Consider the following 24,527-nt stretch of genomic DNA (forward strand, 5'->3'; position numbering starts at 1 on the left):
TCTCTCTCTCTCTCTCTCTATATATATATATATATATATATATATATATATATATATATATATATATATATATATACACACACACTTACACGAACATCGCCTCCTCACCGCGACATTTCCCCTCCTCTCCGAGCTCGTCTGTCTCCAGCAGCTCCAGAGTTGACAGTTTTTTTCTCTAGGAGTTGAGTGCACCCCAGGGTGCAGCCAGAGAGCAGAACAATGAGAGCGGCTTGTCGTTTGGAATGCCGCGCGTCTCCGCAGATTTTCTCTCTCTCTCTCTCTCTCTCTCTCTCTCTCTCTCTCTCTCTCTCTGACGGCTGCTGCCTGAACTCACCACCCGCTCATAGTCTGTCAATCAATAACAGCTGTGCAGTACAGGAGTTCCACACTAGTTTATGTGCGTTGTACTAAAGAAGTGGTTTGCGAGCTCTGTCGTTAAAAAGTTGCATCCTGACGGTTGTTGCTTGAAATAAACAGCTGAAAAAATCAATTATCAAAAGAGTTGCAGATACATTTTCTATTGATCAATTCGTTTTATTTCAGCCTTACTTGAAGTATTAAATGTGAAAGTCGGAAGTTTATTAGTTGAAACAATAAAACACTTAAACGGTTGATAACGAAACGCGTCCAAGTGTTTTATGTGGGAAGTCCTATAAGCTCTGCTCCAGTTCTGTGTTCTCAGGTGTGATGGGAAGGATTCTGTGTACTTCCGGCTGTGTGATGGAGGGTACGTAAGAGATACCCCACCAACATCCTTTTTAGGACCGCCCACTGGAGCTCGGAAAGGCGTCTATTAAAGCTGTCAGTTGCATCCTTCACGTGAACAATAACAGCTACAGCAGCCCGTAAAATATAAGACATAACCCACAGCATAACACTTCTGTCTGTATGTTTACAAGTTGAGGGATCAATGGGTTAAAAAAACAATAGATATTGCCATGAAACAACCAATCGATAGCTTGCATTAAGACAATTATTTAATTGCGTGACAAGCATGTTTAAATATGCAAATGAGGCATCGTCTTACCAAATATGTGCTAATTTTTATTTTACATACATTGCAAAATTGTTCAAATTGTAGAGGCAAATGTTTATACTGAGGGAATATCTTGGTACAAATCTCTTTGCATCACTCCATAAATCAGAAAATACTGCCAAAGAAATCAATTGACACCATGTTTTTTGGAATATGATGTTCTATAAATCAGGGCAATGCTTGATGTATGAACAGATCCGTCTGTGACAATCGTCAGGATATAGAAAGGAATGACACCGGACGGTTCGGTGAATGTGAGTGCGACTGAAATGGAGATTTCTGGGTCTGAGAAAAAACTAATTTGACTAACTAGTTTGAGAAAACAACCTTTAAGATATGGAGAAATCTGCCACACCAAAAGGTGTGTTTTTTATTTTTCGCAAGATACTGTTTAAATTGAATGCTCGCAATGAACAAGATGGATGCGTGTGGAACAAATCACTACACGCACGGAGAGTAACTCCGCGCGCGTCTCCCTCTCACGTTCTGTTCACTCCAGCCCCCTCCTCCCCCCCACCCCGTCTCCTGACTGTTGTCAGTGGGAACAGTTTACATCAAACTCTGAAGTACCGATGAAAGCACCAGACCTGTCACTCTCAATTCCACAGGGAGAGAAGCTTTCACTGAAGCTGTAAGTCAGCGCGCGTTCCTCCGTGGACAGAATGCGGTGCGCACGTACACACGACAAGTAGGCCTAATCATGACTCTCTTTGTAGATCAGCGGCTTTGTTTGGCGCGCGCGTGTACATAATCATTGTTCTATCCACCGCTACGCCAATAAACCTTTCAGTCACGCGGCTCCTAACAAGTCTTATCACGCGCCACTGCACTTTATCTGGTTGAGACGCACTGCTGTGTTCACACAGCATTAGTGTTTGCGTGGACTGCGCGGCAATGCGCGAGAGAACGAACTGAACGGAAGACTGAAACATTTGTTGCAGTCGGTACACCCGCCTGGGTTTTTTTTCCTTTTGCTGCGAGGGACCGGAAATGATGTCCCCTACTAAACATTGAAGAGTTTAAAAAAAAGATTTTTGTGGATATTTATTACATTTATTTTATAACTTGAACTAACATTGTTTTCTGCGTTCCCTTACTAAACTATAGTTCTTTTTTTTAAAAGTCAACCCGTATGCTACTGCCCTAAATAATAGGTATAGTTAAACAATGCGATAGTGTCCGTATTGCTAAACCACCACAGAAATGCGTAGCTATGGCCTTTCTGCATTTCTGTGCTCTTGGTACCCTCTGTGCGTGAGTAAATACTGGAGGGCCTCCGTATCCAGAAGACCTGGGGGACGAGGAAGTGGAAGAGAGCATGGGGCATCCAACAGTAAAATGGCAAATTGGTATGCAGAGCAAATCTTGCAGAACATGCCTTTGGTGGCTCTTTGTCCTGTAGAGGCATGATTAGCTCTTTGGGTTGGAGCGGTCCCAGGTTCAAATCCCGGACCAATCCTCTGACAGACACCAGCCCAGTGCCATATAGGTGTAGGTGCGACCTTTGGCGAAAAAAACACTGAGGCAAAGAGAAAAAGGCCAACCATGCAACTTAATGATTGCTTTCAAGTCAGTAACAGAGCGGAGGTATATTTAATATGAGCCTATATGTCTCTTGCCCCTTTTTTACGTTTCACACTCTGATGACACTCTACTGAATTTGCAGAAGAGCCAGCAGAAGACGTTGTAAACTACGTGTAGTCATTGTTCCCAGACTCTAACTTTGTTCTTAGTAGCTACTTAGCAGTTTCTTAATAACTAGAAAGTCACTTTCCTTAACACTTGAACGGAAGGAGCTCCTGTTATGGCTCTTTTATTCTACGTTCTTGCTGTTCATACTGCTGATATACCTCCAATGATGCTGATTACACTGTCTTGCTTTCTGTTCACAGATATTCAGAAGAGCTGACAAAGATGGTGAGTGAATTTATTCATTCTCTTGATCAGTTCATGTAACGCATTTGTTGAAGGTTATCCATTATAGAACTTTCCTAGACTTACTGTTTAATGTTATGTAACATGTTATAGGTTGATAAACAGTATGATTTCATCTCAGTTTGGAATGAAAATACTTGAAAAAATATTTTTTTATTTTTCGAACAATTCATGCATCATAAATGGATGTCCTCTCCCGTCTCGTTGTTTGATTGGGCAGCAGACTAAACATTTTAAGGGTTTATCAACGTTGAACGCAGTTTTATCTCGTCAAGTTCTGGACGGACTTGAACGGGAAAAAAGTGCTTCATGTGTCACTTGATCGTCCATCTGTTCTTCACATCTGTTTTGATGGAGATCCAGATGCAGATTAAAAAAAATTCTAAATCTGTATATACCTCTCTTATTGGTGCCATCTTTACTGTTCACACACAGATGCCACTTATGACAATAATAATGGCTGCGTTCCACTTTAGTGTGTTGACTTGCCCCCTGTGCTTTTCCAAGCAATTGACAAGACAAAGTGTCTGCTTTAAGAAAGCCTTTTCAGTAAATACCTCAGAGGACTAGACAGATGCTCTCTGAATGTTCACTTCTGTTTTCATAGCGTTTGCATCTGCAGTTTTTTGCTTCCAGGGACGAAAAATTCACAAGAAGTGAATCTAAACAAACAACCTGTTCCTCAACTATTTCTGCCTTGTCGGCTAGTTTTTCAGACAGATGATCTTGTTGCAACACAGACTCGCGGTTTATTGTGTCTGAAGCCTTTTGTGAAGCGTAAAACTAGCGAGCATTATGCTCTGTGTGTCTGCTGTCTGAGCTGCTGCTGCTGCGGTGTGCTGTATTTTTAGGACATTGAAGTGTTTTCAAAAGGGGAAAGTTTAGATTGTTGTGTTTTGCTGTGCCAGTGAGCAATTTGTTTATACCCTTTGGCATCGCATTAACTACCTCTCTCTCTCTCTCTCTCTCTCTCTCTCCCTCTCTTCATCCCCACACTTGCTCTACTCCCTGCTCTATCCATTTTTCGTCTCTCTCATCCTTTCGCTCCTCTCCTCTTTTATCCCCATCCCTGTCGTTGATTAAAAAATAATTTAAGTAATGAGGAAACGGGATAAAAAAAGCTGCGCTTTCATAGCAGCCAGATGGTCATTTGCTCTTCCAGTGCGTCCATTCTCCTGGAGGTCAGACTGTAGTCATCATTTTTGAATAAAAACATGATGAAATATTTGACTGCAGTCCTACGTCTGTCCATGCTCTTCAAACATCCTGTGGCAAAAAAATATCGAAGGATTAACCAATCAGATGAGGCCGACGTCATGCTGCCAAACTGTGATTAGTCAAGGCTGTGGCCTTTGGCCTCACACCAATCAGATTAACGCTACGTCTTTTGATATCACCGTTAGGAAGTAGCAACATTAGCATGTGCAGTTACGGAGGGCGGAGATTTGGAATTTTTTGTTTAAAAAAACAGCTGTATTTAATGACCGCTCCAGAAGCAATTTATAACTACATTTGTTGGCAGGCCGACGTCAAAACTGGATCTGCGTACGGAGAGGAAAAGCGAGGGATTTGGACTTTCAATGACCAACAACATGTCCGCACACACAAAGTGCTAAACTTTAGCGGCTTTTTTATATTATTATTTTTGACAAGACAGTGTGCAATTTCTGATGTGGATATTGCTTATTGTACTTTGCATGCCGTGCTTTAGCTGCCCGTCAGTCCACTCACGTAGTTGTTATATTGCGGTTGCACAGAAAATCAGCACCACGGACAGCAACCATACAGGCTCAGGTTGCCTGGAAAGCTGACGCGATTGTGAATGTTAGTGCAGGTCTGGTATGCCTACTGGGTGGCTGTTAGTGATGTAACGTAATGAACACCTGGACTAGTTTTAAACAGGGAAGTATTTGTGTATGTCATGCACATAGAGGGGCTTATAAGTCACGAGTTTGATGCATGTATAGCCTGCTGACTCTTGGACGTGAACATGAACGCAACACTTTAAACGTCTCCTGATTGAGTTTGTGAAAGACTTCTTCTTTTCATTCATTATCGATTATGCATCTTGTGGGGGGTGTTGCTTAAATATATAAGAACATGCATAAATTAACAAGATGTCTTTGACCGTGTGTGTGTGTAAGTGAGAGAAAAATTTAAACAAAATACCAACACCACGCTAGCTTGTAGCATTGTGTGTGTAACAGTCTCTTGGACTGTTTCAACAACTCCATTGCTGCTGGAAACGCACAGCCACAAACTGAATTTAAAGAGGCACGTCGTGTGGTTGGGCGAGGAGCATCAGAACAAGAGAATGGAGAGACGGAGAGTCAGTGAGGAAAAAAGAGAGAAGAAGAAACGCTGGTTATCATGAGGAAACTTAGTCATTTGATGTATGGAACGCATGCTGGAAAGACAACCAGCGAGCAGAAGCTGAGGAAGAGCTATTTTTATCCTTCCCCCTCTCTCCTGGGAGAAGACTGGGAACTGTTTTAATGAGTGAGAGAGGGAGCATGGAGACGCTTACTGGGAGAGGAGAGAATTGTTAAAAGAAAAGGAGGTGCGGGGAGGGGAGAGACTGACAGAAGGAGAGGCAGGGGGTGGCAGAGTCTAAAAATGGGGTGGAGGCTAACGGAGAGAAAAGAGATGGAAGAGCAGGGCGAAGAGGAAAAAGAGAGTGTGTCTGACAATGGGTCAGTAATTGAGGTTTAATTGGCCGAGTTCAGTCTCTGCATTCATAGCACTGATTTCAGGGCCGGCCTTTCTGCCCCTAAGCTGCTGAAACAGCAAGACAGGGAGTGTGTGTGTGTGTGTGTGTGTGTTTTTGCGAGTGCATTATGCATTCACCTTGACTTCAAATACAAGTTGCATGCATCAGTGAGCTTTGTATATACTGTATGTGTGTGTGTGTGTGTGTGTGTGTGTGTGTGTGTGTGTGCTAGTCTATGGTGTGCTTCAGGGGCGGTGCCAGGCGTTGTAAACATTCGAGGCTCAGCCCAAACGGAGGGGGGGGTCGGTTCTGTAGAAAGTGCTGTGTTGTGTCAAAGTGGTGTTTGTGAAGAGAACGTCACTCTTGCCGCCAGACTGCTTTTCCTTTCCGTCTGTTTCGTGTTAATGAGAAACACGATGGTGAAGATGGTGAATCTAATGTTATCGGTCAATTTGGTCAGTAATTAGAGGCGCGTTGTTATTTTCTTTGTTTTGTTTTTGAAAGAAAGACCATGCATCCGGTGAGGTTCATGACCTGCTTTTATCTACTTGTCAACTTTATTTATTCACTCCATACTTCTGGTTAGCGCTAGCTAACCCGCGGGTTCCCAATCCCAATGCAGTCCTCTAAAGCAGAGCGCTGCACAAACGCACTGCCCCGCTGTCGCACATCGACACAACTCCTATTAAAACACTGTCATTCTTAAAGTACCGGTACCATTAAGATGTGGTATTTCTACCGTTTTTTCCACACAGTATTGCGATACCTTTGTAGTATTTGTATACCGTGTATAACTGAGGTGACTAAGGGGAAAAGACACAAAGTTGAAGGTATTATAAAAACCTAAAAGATTCAGGCTTTTGACAAAACATCTGTGGTATTTCCCTTTTTAATTGCTTTGGACTCGAAAAAACCTGTTGTGCATAATAATGCTGGGATTCATGTGAGGTCACCAAACTCTGATAGTGCAATAGGCCTTTTTTAATGGAAGATATGTTGACCAGTAGGAAAAGCACAGGTTTATTTCTAGTGCATTAAAAGTGTGCTGTATCCACAAAAACAAGGTTTTCCTAGCGGCTAGCTTAGTTAGTTACTTTTACAACACCACCGATAATATCGGCCTGCATGCACGTTTCTTTCAGCCCAACATTGTTGACAACAGAGCAGCAAATCGACAAAGCGATAGCAACAAGCTAGCGGACTGCAAAAGGCCGTCTCAGCTGCGTGTAAGCTCCGCCCTCGGTGAAACACAGAGATCAGAGGAGAGGAGAGGAGAGAGAGAGGAAGAAGACAAGCGTGACAGTAAATTACAGCAAAACACAGAAAAAGACTTCCACTGAGCGGAAGTGAATGAGTCGTTCAGTGTCCCGTGTCCAAAAATCTCTTGAATATCTATTAAATAGTGAGTGGTGAATGAGGGAGTGATTTTGGACACCTCACAGTTGAGGTCTAATTAGGTGATATAGGCTAAGTGAAAACGTGTGTGTGTGTGTGTGTGTGTGTGTGTGTGTGTGTGTGTGTGTGTGTGTGTGTGTGTGTGTGTGTCAACCGTAGTTGTGTGGCCTTTAACTGCGCCCGTGCCTCATTTTCAGGATGACATCTTGCACTTTTGACAACTTGTTGGAGAGACACTGATACAACCAAGGACACAGAAATGTTCTATCTGTGTTCTCATCAGTTAGCGGGTAGCTTTATTTATTTATTTAGCTTCTTGCCTTGTGACTCGTCAGCCATCTGCTAATTATCGTCACAGTGTTTGACATTAAGACAGAAAGCAGACGGAGTTTAGGGAGGCTTGTTTATCCGCGCTGTCACGACTGGAAATAACTACAACCGTACAGCTAACAGCAAATAGGAAGGTGCAGCTGCTTCTGTTCAGTGTTACCAAACAGAGCTCATCACTGTTACATTAATGAAAGTGATTTTTGGTTGTTCGGATACGTGGTGCCCAAATGCTCTTTGCTGTGCACTCGACTTCCACCCATCGGATCAGCTGTCAATCTGTCCACTTTTTCCTGGATCGTCTCTTTCTGGTTCTCTGTTTCTTCTCTTATTCTGCCACGGCAGCGTAGTCATACTACTCAGTCCTTTTATTCTGACTGAACAAGCAATTGAGTAGAGAGATGTAAATGTTGGGGATTGAGAATGAGCGCCTTATCCCCTTTTTCTTTCCTCAATGTCATCTGGTACTGAGACTTAACGTTTACCTCCATGAAAGCGAAAGCTTTTCTCTCCCTTATTGAAGAGAAAGTGTGAATCGTTCACACTTTGCAACGATTCTCTCTCAAATTATATCTCACCTAAATATTCCATTTTGACAGGAATATAACAAATAAAGAAAAGAAAAATCGACCATGTTATGATGGTATTTATTTTGAGGATACCTCGGTACTACGAGATGATGGGATGTGTTACCGATTTCTCTGCCCAATATATCTTCTTTCCTCTGGTCATAACAAGCTTCTGTTCATTTATGTAGACTCATAAGTCAGATCTCTGTCACTGCTTCGATAACCATCACAGCCCTCTGTCAACAATATGTTCACCCTGCCATAGCTAATGAAGTACAGCAAGTTTCCATTACTGCAGTCATCTCTTGTTCATTCTCTCAGTGGTTGCCAAACAATTTAAAGTGAGTGTTGTCATTGTCTATCTAGATTTGGCAACTTTTAAGTGATTTATTTTTCAAATGAGAGCCTTGCGACAAATCTAGAAACTTTTTAGGCGGATATATTCTCTCGTGAATGTCAACCCATTCACGCTCGCTGCGGCAGCAACTTTCAGCATTTACTGTGTTGAGTGAGATGAAGAGTAAGTCACAATACCAGACATTAGTGGAAATGGGAAATCCCACAATTCTCGATAACCAATTCGATACCACGATAAAAAACAAACACAAAACACTTTGAGCTAGTCGTGGGAAGTTTAATGCGTCATAATTCCCTCTCTATCTATTTTCAACATCTCCATCAAACAACTGTATCTATTCAGGCTTCTTGCTAAAAACTAAGTTTTACAAGATTAGATTTGAACACATTATGACAATGTTATAATGTACCTTGGCCTAATAGTCATTTTTGCTGAATAGAGCTTGAACGCATCATAATGAAACTCAACGCTACCGCCGTTAACGTTAGGTGTTAGCTCTGCAGGACTGTGCTGTCCACCGTCTGATAACGTTAACATATGTTGCACTTTTCTCCTGCCAATTTCAACACAGACTTGTTTTTCAAAATGGAGCATTATCAGGGAAAAATAGGGGAAAAGGGGAAAATGCGAATTCCCTCGGCTGGTCTGTATGGTCACTTCTTCAGAATTTTGGCATCGACTTGGTACCGAAGCATCGTTCTTGTGTGAGCAGAGCACCCAACGACCGTTCATTAATCTACAGTGCCTGCCAGAGGAACTCCTTTTGTTTTCGCACTATATTAAGTAACTTCATCCAACTTCCAGGAGGTTGGTCTATTGACAGTGTGTGTCAAACTAGCAGGAACATAAATATAGGAGGTGAGGGAGGATGAGGACAAAGATTTGGATGAATCGGTTGTGTGTCGCTGTCAACAGAAAGAATGAGACAGAGAGAAAAGCAAGACATAAATCAGGTGAGGAGCAGACATGAGGGAGAGACAGGAGTGAGGAATGAAGGCAGTGCAGACATACAGCATGAAGGCCCATACTGGAGCATGTAGTTCATGGTTTATTCAACAGGAGCAGCTGATCCACTGGTGCGCAGGTCTCAAAGAGAGGGCTGGGTTAACGGTCTGTTTCTCACACCTGTTTTTAAGGTCGACGTCTCGGCACATTGAAGTTTGAGAAATACACGTATTCGCTTTCGTGCCTTGAGTTAGATGACAAGCTTGATACCACTCTCATGTCTGTACGATATGAGGCTTCAGACAGGAGCTGGCTAGCTTAGCTCATTGTAAGGCTGAAGGCAGGTGAAACCAACCATCTTGACTCCATTCCGAGTTTTATTTTACCAGTTAATGTCCTAACTCCCCTGTGCTGTAAGCTAAGCTAACTGGCTGTTGGCTAGTTTTATATTTAATAGACGGATATCAGGGTTGTATTTATCTTCTCTTCTAACTTGGCCAAAATTCCCAAATTATTCCTTTTAAAGTGAAATTGCAACACATTGATTTCATTTAAATATGCCGTTGCGTGATTGGTCGGCTCATTAGCAAAGTGTTGAATTGGCAGACGGTCAATCACTCCATCAGATACGCAGCCACGCCAGGCCGGGTGTAGGTTTTCAGACAGCCGGGCTTCACATCGACGAGCTGGTAGTCTCCCCAGTTTGTGTGCACTTAGTGTAAAATCCCCTTCATCTGCCTCTCACAGCCCTCACATGTTAAAGTAGTAAATCAGGAAATATGCAGATCGAGCATCCGTGTGAAACCAGGCAGAACACATGGACTGAAACCAGTAGATGTTAAAGTTTAGTATGTAAACCAGTATGTAAATGAAAAAATTAATGTCTTGGGGGTTTATGGGCTTAAAAAAACCCACTAACTATAGTAAAACGCCTACTTTATTACCATAAATACCTAAATATTTGAATGTCTCCGGTGAGAGTAGCTTTTCATTTTGAAGAAGAGCAGGAACTCAAAATCATTCACAGCGCTCACAGACAAATCTGTCTGGAATAATGAGTGGGGGAGAATTGTGACTGTGAGCAATAATCCTGAAACATTGGGCTTGTCTGCCGGCACACGGCACAGCTCATCAGTCAGTCAGAATGGTGTCATGTGTATCTAATTACCTGCAGTCTTTAATCACAGATGCCGTTGCTAACAAGCCCCAGAGTGCTGCGCGACGAGGGAGACGAAAAGAGAGGGGAAGATCGCTCGCTGTGAGAGTGATGGAAGGAAAAGCACGGGGAGGAAAATGTCTTTGCTGTAGAAAGAAGAAAGAAAGAAGAAAGTTGGGAAATCCTGCTTTTACCTCGTTGTAACATGGATACAGATTTGATTTCTCAAACCTGGGAGTAAGATTATGCCCACTCTAAATCAGTGAAATCTGAAAATGCCATTTAGAAGTGTGAAAATAACACACATCCACTGTTCACAGAGTGCCTGAACAATAGGAAAAAGGTTAAATGCCTTATTATGTTACTTGTTAACCAAGGCAAACAGTTTCCCTTCACCACTGCACTGATGCATCAAACAAGCATCTTGTGCTTCGTGGACTCGTCTGACGAAGTAAACAAACCTTGACAAACGCTTGCGGTTGTGGGATCGGCCATATTTCCGTTCAAAATGAGTGATTGCAGAGAAAGAAAGAAAGTTTTCTTCTTGCGCATTCCCTCAGCGTCTCGGTGTGTGTTTGCCGCAGGGTTGTGGACGGGCGGCTAGTTGTTCAAAAACAACTTAATTAAAGCTCTGTACAGTGCTGAAACGCAAAGTGAAAGAAAATAAATAGAAACTCTGTTTCAACTCGTTTTTTTCCAGCTCAATTAGCTTCAGACAAAGAGTGGCTTTTTGTCTTCAAGGTGAAACGCCTGTTGTGTGAAGCATTGCAAGGTAACCCTATGATAACAGAAGTGTGTGAGCTACACCTGTTCTCTGTTTTACGAGGCAAATAAATGCGTCTCAGTGCTGGACTATCTAAAGGTGGCTACCGTGAAGGAATATGTGGCTTTTAAAAGCACAATTCTCTAACATCGCTAGCCGTATCAAATCTTGGCACACACAATAACATCCTCATAGCATCATACTGCTCTTTTACTAAGGATGGGCAGTACAGTAATCCCTGGACAGCAAGACCCTGGATATGAGAAGCACATGTCGAGTTTACATTAAAGTGTGTTAACCTGAGCGCATCATCCCACATTGTTGAGATGCATCTCTATCATCCATGAATCCGTGTGTAAAATATGCGTACTTTATTGACATTACCGCTTCGAAATCTAGAAAGACTTCTTTAATATCTTTCATACATCATATTGTCAAGTCAAGCACACTATGGGCAGAATATATAGCAGAGAGAAAATAATTCATTCATAAAATAATATTTAAAAGTCTTCAACCAAATCATCGACATACAGAAATGATCCTGATGAAGCATGCGAGATGAGGAATTAAAGCTCAATAGTTTGACGAGTTTATGCATGTGAGCACGTTCACTTTCTTGATGGATAAAAAGATCAATACAACTCTCGTATCTTTTCGGTAAATGTGATTGTCAGCGGCTTAGCTTAACATAAAGAGCATACCACTACAGCACTTGTAGAGCGAGGTACCTGTACAGCATGTCAATTAGTGCGCTTTACAGAGGCCCCCTGATTCCAGTCTTTAAGCTCAGCTAAGCTCAACGTCTGCTGGTTGTAGCTTCATATTTACTGTACGGACAGTATAAGAGAGGGATATCCATTTAAGTCTTGGTGAGAAAATGTCAAGAAAACTATTCCTTCTGAATTTGCATGGAGCAAAGAGATATTTTTCTCCAGTGTGATACGATAGTATCTATATGGACACTCTATGTCTACAGAATGAGTCATCAGCAACGATCGCACTGAACCACACGACAGCAGGTGTGAACGAGTTACTTGCAGGAGTGATGCGATGCGGAGAGTAAAAGGATTGTGTGCGGGTTCCTTTGGTGGCCTGCAGAAGAAAGAACGCGGGAGGGAGGAGAGCGGAGAGGATTGGGGTCTCTTTGTTCGCCGTCTTGGTCGTCTGGATTTGGATCAAAGGCTCGGGAGTTAAGACGCCCTTTGAAGACGTTTGCCTCACCTGCCGCTTTTCTGCCCTCCACTGGGTCCGGATCAATCCCGCCTCCTTTCTCCTCGTTCACTTGATGTATTTGGACGGCATAGAAACTGCCAAAATGGAAGCCTTTAGATACAGATTTCTTAATTTTAAAAGCATGATAGGAGGATGGTTGGATTTGGGCACAACATTTTGAAATCAAATACAGTAAGAGTAGAATATGATATGTCTTTTATCTATTAGCCTCTGGTTTTGGATTTCAAAAGATTCAAAAATATCTGAACTTTGCAAGAGGCAACCAAAGTTTGAGTTTCTTTTCATTTGTACCACAGATATTTTATGATTTTCTCTCCTCACTGCACCCCCTTCTGTATGTTCTGCTCCCTGTCCACCCAACGCTTCCCTCATATTCTCCCAGCTTCCTGTTCCCTTGGCCTCTCACTGTGCATCCCTCTACTTCTCTCTCAGATAGCATGTGAAACTGTTTTTTTCCGCGCGCCTGTGTAACAGGTCCTGTTCTAAACTGGCTTTCCTCTCTCCATCCTTCCTCCGGCTGCTGATCTCCTCTCCAAAGCACGTAAAGCTCTCACTGGCGAATTCACAACAGGATTCGATGTGGCTTCTGCGTCCGCTAAACCTGCACAAATAAGACTAAAAGAAACCGCGTAACTGCCAAGCCAATGGCGTCCCGGTGCTCCTGTGCTTATTTGCACGTATTCAAATGATGTAACATGCATACATTTGGTGCAAAATTGGCCCCTTTCTATGAAAATAAGCCTCATTGCAAAAACAGTCACACAAAGATCAGTGTCTGTATTAACTGAAGTGCATTCATAAGGGTTGTCATGTCCAGACTTTCCAGTGGACATGGCAGCATTATTTTTTCTTTATTTTTATTCCTCCGCTTCAGCCCTCATTGAGGCAAGAGGGTACTTTCAAGCTTCCCAATTGCTGCAATTTGCATCAAATGTGTACTCTTTCTCAGAGTCATAAGTCAGACTGCCTAAGATCACGTTTTTCAGTTTTCTTCAGTGTCAAAGTAATCCAGTGAAAGCTGTCTGTAGTGCACGGGTACCTTTCAAACAGGAAGTTCTAATCGGTAATTACACCTTCTTTTAATGATTTTTAATGATGCCAATTTGAGAAAATATAAAAATATATATAAATATGCCAAAACATCAGGGCTCAAGTTGTAGCTCACAGATGAATTAGCTGAATCCATGGTAACATTATACTTCCTGTTTGCGTCCTCCAGCGAGAGTTTTCGAGCCTTGGACCTCAGTTTTCCCAAACAAAGATTATCATCGGAGTGAGAAAGCTCTGGTGTAGGCCCAAGCATAAAGATGTAATGGCCTGCTGAACCTTATTGTTAGTGGTGTAAACAAGCCTCTAAACACTGCGCTTGTCTTAATCATAGACTTGCCAAACTAACCAAAAAGCACTTAACCCTAATATTGACTGCACGAAATATAACCCTTAGTAGAAAATGCATGTTTGCGTCATCAGACAAGCTTTTTCCACCCGCGAATTATTGATTACTGTTATGAGACAGAAAAATATTGAAACCAAAAGGCCAAAGAAATTATGAGACCAAACAAGTCATCAGGAAAAAAAGCAAAGCCTTTAATCAGTCCAATCAGATTCTCCACTGAAGTGCTGGAAGTACGGAAGACAATCATTGCTTCACTGATGTGGCCTTTTCAACCACTCTCACACACACACACACACACACGACCAAAGATCCCCTTTAGAATCTGAAATAACAAACAGTGATGAGATCAGAGCTGTATTGTGTCCTGAACAGATTACACCCATTGATTGATTGAGTGTGGTGTGTGTGTGTGTGTGTGTGTGTGTGTGTGTGTGTGTGTGTGCGCGCGCGCCTGTGTGTGTGTGTATAATGTATTATCGATTATATAGTTGATTTAAAGGACGGAGAAAAAGTTCGGCTGGTAGCAGGTACAGAATCAAAAATACTGAATCTTACTCCAAACATTTTGAAATGTAATTGCAGGAAAACAGGTGCAATTAAAACAATCAACCAATTGTAAATTGATATAGAATGTATAGAATAGCTACGTCCTTGAAAAAATGAAACATTGCCGCAAAAATGTTGAGGAGGGTGATTTAAATTGATGCAGCTTTACAGGTCGTTGAAAAACGTTAACTTTTGTGCAGGTGCATGGCATGAAGCAGCTCTGCGAGGCGTTTTCCTCAGGCGTTCTGTTTGCCTGCGCTGGTTTCGTATTTTGGTGACACTAATGATGTCAGAGTGGGTGGCGAGGCGCAGTAGATGGTGCGCCATTGACGATCCAGCGGCAATCGGCATAGAATGACCGTGTTCCACGCAGTCTGCAGTCACCTACCTGGAGCAGCTCAGTGTTCACAGCGCACACGTGTTCAGCAATACTTGCATCATTTCATTTGGTAAAGGCACACGCACATACAACTCCACTTTGCTTGTGTTTCACATTCTTCAACACCCTTCAAACTAACGCAACAATTTATTCTGATTATGGCAGATAATATATTATTTTGTAGTGTTCATTCTAGCGTTGATTCACAAGAACTGAGCCAGAGTCAGATTGAATACTAAAGGTAAAAACAACGACAGCTCTGTTAGCTTATCAGGCTAACTTACCAGCACACGACACAAACTTTAAATTGGACCAAAAGTCTCTGAAGTATGGATGTCCTCTAGTATCTCAGTGTGTTTAGCATACTATCCTTACATACTGTATGTCTGTAATGTCACTATTCATTTTATTTGTTTCACATTTGATCAGCGCTTCCAAGGACAACTACAGAGTTTCTGTCCAGTCAAAACTGGAGAGAATCTGCCTGCGTTGTTTGTGCGATAGTTTTGCGGGAGACAAAGTAATGAAGTTTGTGACATCTGACAATGCAGCTTTTGGAAGAGGCAACCATTATCTGGCTATCTAATTTGCTCTCTGCTGGATTACGACGTTATTAGCAGAGGAAGTAGCCGGCATCAGCATTTGAAAAGCGAGGCGCCTCAGCATCAAAAAGCTGTGGGGTTACCATGGCGAGCGCAACCACGGTGGCTGATTGGCAGCGCTGATGATCGGTGGCAGGGCTGCTCGGTGTTTGTTCGTCTTTGAGCTTCATATTGGGAGAGAATCTAGCAGCGGCTGCTAATTCCTGACTTTTTCTCTCTTAATGAGCAGCGGTCGGGAGCTGCCACTCAGGAGAGGATGTGTGAGCTCTGATTTGTGTGTGTGTGTGTGTGTGTGTGTGTGTGTGTGTGTGTGTGTGTGTTAATGGAGGTGTGGGGGTCTTCTGTTATGAGCCGGAAAGCACCAGGGGCACATAAGACATGACATTTACGTGCCTCATAATTAACACGGTGGCCTCGTCAGGTGTGTCTGCATGTGTGTGTGTGTGTGTGTGTGTGTGCGTGTGTGTGTGTGTGTGTGTGCCATGTGCATAATAACTCTGCCTAAAGGTCTCTTTGGGGAATCAGCCAGGATGGAGTAAACTCAAACAGTGACTGAATGTTTCTTTGTGATTTCCAAACTTTTCTTTGTATTATCTGCACTGTTTTGTGAGATTGGTGAACCTCTTTACCTGCTCACCACTAGGACTATACAGCTCACAATGCACATGCATTTAGATTCATATTTAGCCGACTAATAAATGAGCATAGTGATAGTTAATCCTAACAGAGTAAAGGAGTACTGCACATAAAGCAGGACATTAGCTTTCTTGCCTTTGCATTTTAGCATTCTGTAATAAAGCACCGAACAAGCAGTTTACCTCTGCTCAGATCAAGGCAACAGTAACCCTGGTTACCGCTCCGTAGCCCCTGGTTACAGCATCCCTCTGTTCTCCTCCCATGAGGCCTCATGGGCTGCTGTTGCCATGACACTAAAGTTAACCCCCCCCCCCCCCCCCCAAAGAATTCCTCTACAATTCTACCACACTTTGCTGAGGACTTGCTTTTCTCACAAACTGTGGGCAGCTGTTGGCCTTCAGTACGTAATCTGCATCCCACTCTGAGGACGCACTGAGCTGAGTGACGAAATGCTCTTTTAGATTTCCAGGTGGGTTTGATCTAAAGTCAGTTAAACATTCACCCAATCAACACAAACGAATCAACTATCGATTATTAACTATTTTGACGATTCAGGAATTTTCTTTGTAGGCCTTTGTTCAGCCATGCTAGCAGCATGTGTCTAGGGAGGATAAGGTCCTTTGCTTTGGTCCAGACTTAAACATTTCAACATGTTTCACAGTCATGGTGCCCAGAGGATGAAACCTAATGACTTTGGTGATCCCCTACTTTTTCCTTGTGTGCCACCATGAGGTTGATATTGGTGGTGTCTCAAACTATTGAATGGATCTTCATGAAATTTGGTACATCCATGTTCCCAATGGATCAGAATTCCTTATAACTTTGAGGACTTTCCACATAGCGCCAACATCAAGTCAAACTCTTAATTCGTCCAATACTTTGGTTTATGACCAAATACAATTTGTGGTTAGTGCTAATTGGCAAATGTTACACTAAGATGGTGAATGTGATAGATGTTACACCTACTAAACATCAGCCTTAGTGGTGCAACAGATCATAAAAGTCCCGGTTCATTGATGATCCATATTGGCAGATACAGATCCCTTTGTTTTTTGATTATAGCAGCTGGTCCAAGGCTCCAGACTGTTTATTTATGCAACGTTGATGAGTTTTTTGAATATTTTCAAATCGACTAAGCCTCACAGCAGGTAAAGTAATTAAAGCTGTCATTGTCATGCGTTGGAAGCATACTTCTGTTGAAGTAGCACTCATTTTCCCAACTTCTCCATTCTGTTAAGCGTGCATACAGTCGGCCCTTATGGTGCCAGCTGACCCTTATGACTGCTGTACACTGAGCAACTGCTCTGTACTTTGGCAAAGCAGTGTCGCCTCTGATCTTAGCGTGATTTTAACTTTGAATTGATATTTGCCTCCCTCCACTCCTGCATCAATGCCTCACGCCACAGCTGCTCCCATATTACCGACACACTTCGCTGATTTACTGTCGAGTTGGACTTTCTATTCACCTCGCAGCTGGCATCTAGTACAACATCTGTTACCTACAGACACACACCCGCGTCACATCGCTAAGAGAAGGGGTTTTCAAAATTGTAACTGTAGCTCGGCTCAGCGGTTTGCGGCGGCGTCTCACAGCGAGAGCGACCTGGGTTTAAATCCCAGACCGGGTCCTCTTCTGTGTGGAGCTGGCATTTGTTTGCTCAGGTTTTTTTTTTCTCATCACATAGAGGTCAAATATTGAATGAGGTTTTCCTTCATTGTGTGAACAGCGACGAGCAACTCATTGTGCTCCTTCAAAACCAATGCATGGTGGGATATCATCCGGTCCCCAGTGACCCTGAATAGAAATTGGCACATGAGCAAAACCAATCCATTTTAATTTTTGACATCTCTCAGACACTGCAGGATATTCTCATGCAAAGAATAAGAAGAAAAATCCATTCCAACGTTATCCGTGTTCAGTCCAACCACAAACGAGATGCAATGACGAATCGTCATGTTTTCTATCCCTGCCAGGCACCTTATCTCCGTATCTTGTGTTTTAATCTCTGCCAAGATGAACAGACAAAAAAAACACATCAAGTTAAAGACCAGAAATTCAATTTTCAGCTGACCGATATCAGCAGCTCATATAAGAGAACACAGAAAATGAGCTGTCAACGCAAAAGATTGTGTTTCTGTATGAGTGTCGGGGCCATACTGAACACTACCAGAGTGGATCCACGCTGTTGGGAGTGTGTGTGTGTGTGTGTGTGTGTGTGTGTGTGTGTTTGTGTGTGTGTAAGAGTCCCTTGTTAACTGTCTGCCTCGTTGCCGCTCATCCTCCTTCAGCCCTGCGGCTTTGCTCGCTCACAAAAAATGAATAAAGGAAACTTCGACCATTCTCTTCCGCTCCCTTCTTCTCTTATCTACTCTTTTATGAGGATGCCACATTCCATGGCAGAGAGAGAGAGAGAGAGAGAGAGAGAGAGAGAGAGCAGGATGGGGGGTGTAAGGATCAAATTGAAACATTTTAATCCCCCATGGAAATAAAAAGGATTTTTTTTTTTCATTAGTAGTTCTGTGTGAAGAAGGAGGGAGTGGATAGTTGGTTGCATGAGGAGAGAAATAGGACGGAGGGAAGGATTAGGAAGAAGGCCTGGAGAATAGGAGTAAAGGGAAGCTGACACGTTGTCATTTTCACTCCCATTTCACTTTCTCTCTGATTCCTCCTCTCTATTCCTCTATCCATTCCTCACATTGAGTTGAGTCTCTCATTCCCTCCCCTCTCCATCTCCGCTCTTCAGCATCTCTATCCTTTTTTTGTAATCTCTTCCTGTCACACGTTTCTACAGCTCTATCAATCATTACACTGCACAGGCCAAGTGAAACTTTGTAAACTCAAGTGCCATTCCAGCCTGTTAAGTGTAATTGTTGCCGTTGTGGAGCACTTTGAGTCGTCTCAAACATCTGGCTTGATTTTGGTGAAATCTGACTGTGACCGAGGCCTAGACGGCTGAGCCGACAAGCTGCAGCTGGTAATGAGAAGGCTGATGCTGTCAGTGGTGCTCCCTGACATCTGTGAACATCTCGAGGTTTGAGCTCTACTGGGATTGACCCAGCAGGGGATTAAATGTGTCTTCGCTCACAATAACATCCTAACCTACGTTATGACAGTGATGGAGGCACTTTATTTGTGTTTATTCATGCTATTGTTTGTCCCTTAATTAAAGAAAAAAGTCTGGGCTACAAGATCATGTAGGCCATTTTTACATACTCCAAACACAATTCTACACAACTAAAACAACCAACTAAAAGAATGACCAAATGATCACTCATATTTCGCCATGAGGGAGACGACTCCATGCTCCGGTCGTAGCTACCAAGACAAAGCTAGAAGCTAACGCAGAAAACCGAGATAGCAGAAAGCAAGACAATTCGACACAGATTACGGCGATATCTTCAATATATCTCTCTGTGAAACCATTACAGATATATGAGCCAACAAGCACCAGAACCACAAACTGCTTTACCGATAATTATCAGAACCGCAGCTCAGCTTTTCGCTGTTTTCGTGAAGACAAAGGATAAAACCCGCGGGTATTGTTGCAAATATCTATTCTACGGATGTCGTGTTTGTCATAATTCTGTTTCCGTGAAGACAGGGTTCGAATTTGAGCCCGGGTGAGCTGGGGGTAGGGATTTTACTTTCGGCGCATAGGATTTTACGCTTCACGAGAGACGATGCTGTCAATCTTTCCCATGTTACCCCAGCTCAATTCTATAGAGGTCGATAGAGGATCATTATTACATACGGCTAGCGGAGCCGGGGATCGAACCGCCGATCCTCTGATTGAAGAATGGCCCTGCTATCCACTTAGCCACAGTCGCCCCAAACCAGGCCAGAGCATTAGTAGCTAGTTACTGGGAGAATAATTTCTTCTGAGTGGAACAACTAGTCGTCCTCTTACCTACACAACCTCAACCCATTAGCGGCAGCAGAGTATTTATTGGGGCTAAACTTCAGTGGGGCTAATCCATACAGTGGAGAGGCTCAAATCAATGTCAGAATGTCAATGTGAATGCATACACAATAGAATAGCACCTCTCCCAACACCTAGAAATACCACGCATTAGGCTTCTATGGGTCCTTTTATCACACGCAGACTCACATCAAGAGCAACAGACGTGGACGGTCGCTGCTACTAGTTCAGACAATACTATTCATGTTATTTCAACTCCATCACTGTGGATGTGGAGGCGCTGTTGGACCACATACGGTTAAAAAAGAAAGCCAAAATGGAAATGGAACGGGTCGGCTTATTCTTCCTGATCCATGGTGGGGCCAACACAACTCTTGGTGGGGCAGTAGCTCAACCAATGCCCTGCCTCAACCATTGAGAGGGTAGGGCAGCAGCAGAGAGTCCACTAAGTGAAAGTGATCAACATATTTATCAACTCCTCACTTATTCCATCTGGATTATGGCAGCTGAACAGAAAGAAAATATACTTCTGAAGACATTGAGTAAATCAAACTTAAATTACAAAATTGGGGAGACGACAACATGATTTTGAAGTCTGGCGACATAGAAAGGATTCCCTTGAGAAGCAATAAATATTATCATCTCGCATCTAAAGCGCTTGGTTTTAAACAAAAGAAGATACTTCGATGCTTATAATGAAGCATCAAACCTGTCTATGCATTAGCACAATACGGACAGCTCCCCTGGTAAATTCGTTAATCTGCCGAGCTGCCGCGTGATAACATTAACAACAAAGAAGGCCGACACGGCGTGCAGAGATGACCTTGTTGCGCTGCCGTTCTATTATCTGCCATTAACCACCATCACGCTGCCTTAAAAACGTACCGTCGTGGGTAATTCTCGTCAATTACGGGCCAGTGAAGGAGCATATCTGTCTGTAAGAGGAACCATAAAACACCCTTTGTGCAAATGAGGCCTCCCCCCCCAAAGGGCTGATTGTACCAGGAGAGGCTGCCAATGGGTTTTCAGATGGGTGGGTGGGGGATCCACGACGAAGCCCGGCACCTGAATGCATCATCCTCACAATCCTGACACACTGCTATTATCTGCCATCACCTAGGATTACTCATCATTAGAATAGACCCACACACACACACATATCAGCACCCATTGTATTGTGCGCTGCCACACTCCTCCAATAATAACATTATCATGTTCAGCCAGCAGATTGATGATGATTACATATCATTCCACTCTCCGCTGAGACAGAAAATAGATAAGGGTGAATGATCATCCACTGTGGCTCATCTCTTCATCCAGACAGACAGACATGGTATTGTTTACACCAGGGAGCCATCTGTCTCTGAGGAGACGGAGAGAGGATCGTATCCTTCTCATTAAGAAAAATTATGAACCACGTCTCTGTTTTTATTACAAATTGGGAGGACGGGGATGCTTTAACCGAACACGAAGCGGCTTGTGAAGTCTCACACACTGCGTATTCATTCTTACCGCGTGCCTTTCGAGATGTTTAAAACAACATTTATGTTGTTGGATGTAAAAGACGTCAGTGACGGATGTGAACGAAGCTCATTAACTACAAATTGACACAACATGTTGTACTCTTGGGGCAGAAACGGAAATGATTCCCAGTGGTGACAGACAGGCGCAGACATGACAGAGATTATACAGCGTTGCTGTTGAGCTCTTGTCAGTGGCCCAAAATGTGTAGCAGCATGTTTGCGGTACTGTATAGACATTTTTGCTGACTGACTATTATTGAAAGGTTTCTAGCTGAATTTTTATAGGTTTTCATTCATTTCAGTACAGTATGAAAGTCAATTTGCAGAGGCTTGAAAGTTGTTTCAGATGGATGTATGATTTCACATAAAAATGCATTGATCTCTTTGTTACTTTATAAACATCACCCTTTTAAATGCAAGAACCAACCAAATTCACATGATCCTTTTCAGGGCGGTTTCAGCAGACAGTTCTTAAGTCTTGGGTGTCGGAAGACTTCATCATTGCACCAAGGAGAACTTTAAAAACCTGGATCCACGGGGCGTCCTGGTGGCCCCTTTACGTCCCAGTCTAGCTTCCAACCAGGGACCATTGTTGCATGTCATTCTCCTTCTGTCTCTCCCTCCGTTTCCCATAATGCAGCTCTCTCCACTGAACGTTGATAATGGCATTGTGTTTTACTCTGAGATGTTAGCAGCAACAGTTAAAGGTCACTGAGTCATTCCAGCTTATTACCTCACACGGTTAAGGATGAATGCAGACAGTTATCCATGATCAAACACTGTGTCCACTGTTGGCTCCTGTGAGCGTGGTAGAGTTGATGACCCAGTTTGAGTAATGGAATATTCTTTGTATTTTTGACATAAGCCATGAAGACCATGAGATAGAGTTCAAGTTTCATAGAGTACAGAACTGATCAGCTTTTAACAGACTTCACGAGTTGGTTTTGAAAGTGCTAATACAGCTGCAGCTCCTCACATCATCGGGCTGCGCGTTCCACTGAATTGCGGCTATTAAAGAGAAAGCTCACTGTCCAAATTCGGTGCGGTGATATAACGTTGTATAATCTCGTATGGAGGATATTCTTGAGAATCAAATAGAATTTACAGAGCGAGTACAAAGTCACAAACAACACCATTAAACATTTTATAAACACAAACTCGAAATTAATCAAAAATTCTCTGTAAAGCTCAGTGAATCTTATATCTCCAGTATCCTACAGCAATGAAAATGCAATGTCTTTTAGAGTGTTTGTATAAGGGCCCCAACCATGAACTTGAACATGAACTTTTTAAACAGACGTCTGTACGAAGAGCTTAGATGAAGTGTTGACTGTAACGAGGGCCAGTTGTTCTAAAGGTTTTGGCATCACTTAATCTGATGGTGTCGTGTTAACCAGGAATACCGAGCAGCTTTGTATGTCACTGAGAATGAGCATCTGTTTATACTTGCTGTGGAATCAGACGGCAAAGACACCAGTCAATAACGGTGGAATGCTTTAATCCAGTGTCTTGCTCAAGGACACTTCAGCAGAGCCATCAAGACGTTCCTGTCAATAGCAGAGGAAGCTGATTGGTTAGAATATAAGACACTGCTGTTCCTTTTTTCTTTTTTTAGACGATGCTTCTTTAGGGAGTGCTTAGTGAAATGCCAAATTGTGTGTGTGTGTGTGTGTGTGTGTGTAGGTGTGTGGTCCAGGTGGTGCGGGTGGGCTGTAGTGATGGATAGGGAGAAAGGACAAGAGCTGACAGCTCAGTGAGAATCACTCCTGTTCCTCATCTATCAGATGAAACCGCTCACTGGCAGCCACACGCATACACACACACACACACACACATACACACACACACACACACACACACACACACACACACTCACTCTCCTCTCCCTAACGGCTGCTGATAAGAATTGTTTGAGAGATAATTCCAACAAAGAGGGAATTACCAGCTTGTAGAACAAATCTTTTTCTCTCACTGACAAAGCAGGTGATTGTGGCTGTAGAAATAATAAAGAGAGAGAGAGAGAGAGAAAGAAAAAGATGAGAAAGACGAGAAATACTTAAAACAAGAGGATTGGAAGTTGTTATGTGAGCAGAAGAGGAAGATAAGAAAGTAGGAGAGAAATGGAAACAAAGGAGAAACAGAGAAAGTGTGTGTGTGTGTGTGTGTGTGTGTGTGTGTGTGTGTGTGTGTGTGTGTTAATGGTGTAAACGGGGAGAAAGAGATGGCGAAATCCTGAGCCTGAAAGGAGGGTCAATTCCCCTCTTCTTGTTGCTATGACAACCCATCATGTAGCGCCCCAAAAATAATGATAAACAGCCAGACAAACGCTGAGGAGAGACTGGAGACTGGAAAGCAAGAGCAAATAACTTCTTTAGAAACAAACATGATTAAATTGATGTAAAAAAAACAACACGTGGAGCCAGGCGTGTGTGTGTGTGTGTGTGTGTGTGTGTGTGTGTGTGTGTCTCTCAGACAAGTAGTGGAGGCGAGGCACACGTCCTTCTGCCTCTTCAGTGCGGTGTGCAGGATGTGGAGCCCAGCAGGAAGAAGGAAGCGCTAATTGCTTCTCTTTAGTCTGCACTGAGAAAAGAGAGAGCAGTTAGCGCAGTGGGTCCACCGCTCTGACCGTCCATTCACACTTTCTTTATTTCTTCCTTTCTCTCCTCTCTCACACACACACACACACACACACACACACACACCAAGCACTCAAGTTCTGTATTAGTGAATATCTTGTGTCGTAGATCCTGACGTCTCTACCCCAGGGTGTTCACCCTCAACCCTTTCATACCGTCCTGATGTTCCGGAAGACGTGGCCTCCCTCTGCGCTAGTCAAACAGAGGCTCCACTCGCTGGTGCAGAAATGGTGGTATTATAACAGAGCATTAGTCTCCCTCCACGGTGAGGTGGTTTATCTTAGTTTATACCCACCGTTGTGCCGGCACGTGCGTAACCCTGCAAGTGGTGAATTTTTGGAACTTGGTGAGCGCGGCGCGCGTCATCATGTGAGGTCTTAAACAACTTAATTTGAGTCTATATTTTTGCAGCCAAATATATATATATATATATATATATATATATATATATATGTATATATA

The 24,527-nt window shown here is 43.0% G+C and overlaps 1 protein-coding gene across 2 annotated transcripts in view; it reads left to right on the top strand.

Annotated features, from left to right (window-relative positions):
- Positions 1 to 24,527, top strand: part of necab2 (N-terminal EF-hand calcium binding protein 2) — a 111,664-nt gene that overhangs the window by 2,286 nt on the left and 84,851 nt on the right. For both annotated transcript variants that reach the window (XM_031875696.1, XM_031875694.1), the window contains exon 2: positions 2,929 to 2,953. In XM_031875696.1, coding sequence (XP_031731556.1) covers positions 2,929 to 2,953 — 25 coding nt within the window. The remainder of the gene's footprint in view (positions 1 to 2,928; positions 2,954 to 24,527) is intronic.

The sequence above is a fragment of the Anarrhichthys ocellatus genome, unplaced genomic scaffold (genome assembly GCF_004355925.1).
Source record: "Anarrhichthys ocellatus isolate YVR2014 unplaced genomic scaffold, GSC_Weel_1.0 scaffold93, whole genome shotgun sequence".
Lineage (NCBI taxonomy): Eukaryota > Metazoa > Chordata > Actinopteri > Perciformes > Anarhichadidae > Anarrhichthys > Anarrhichthys ocellatus.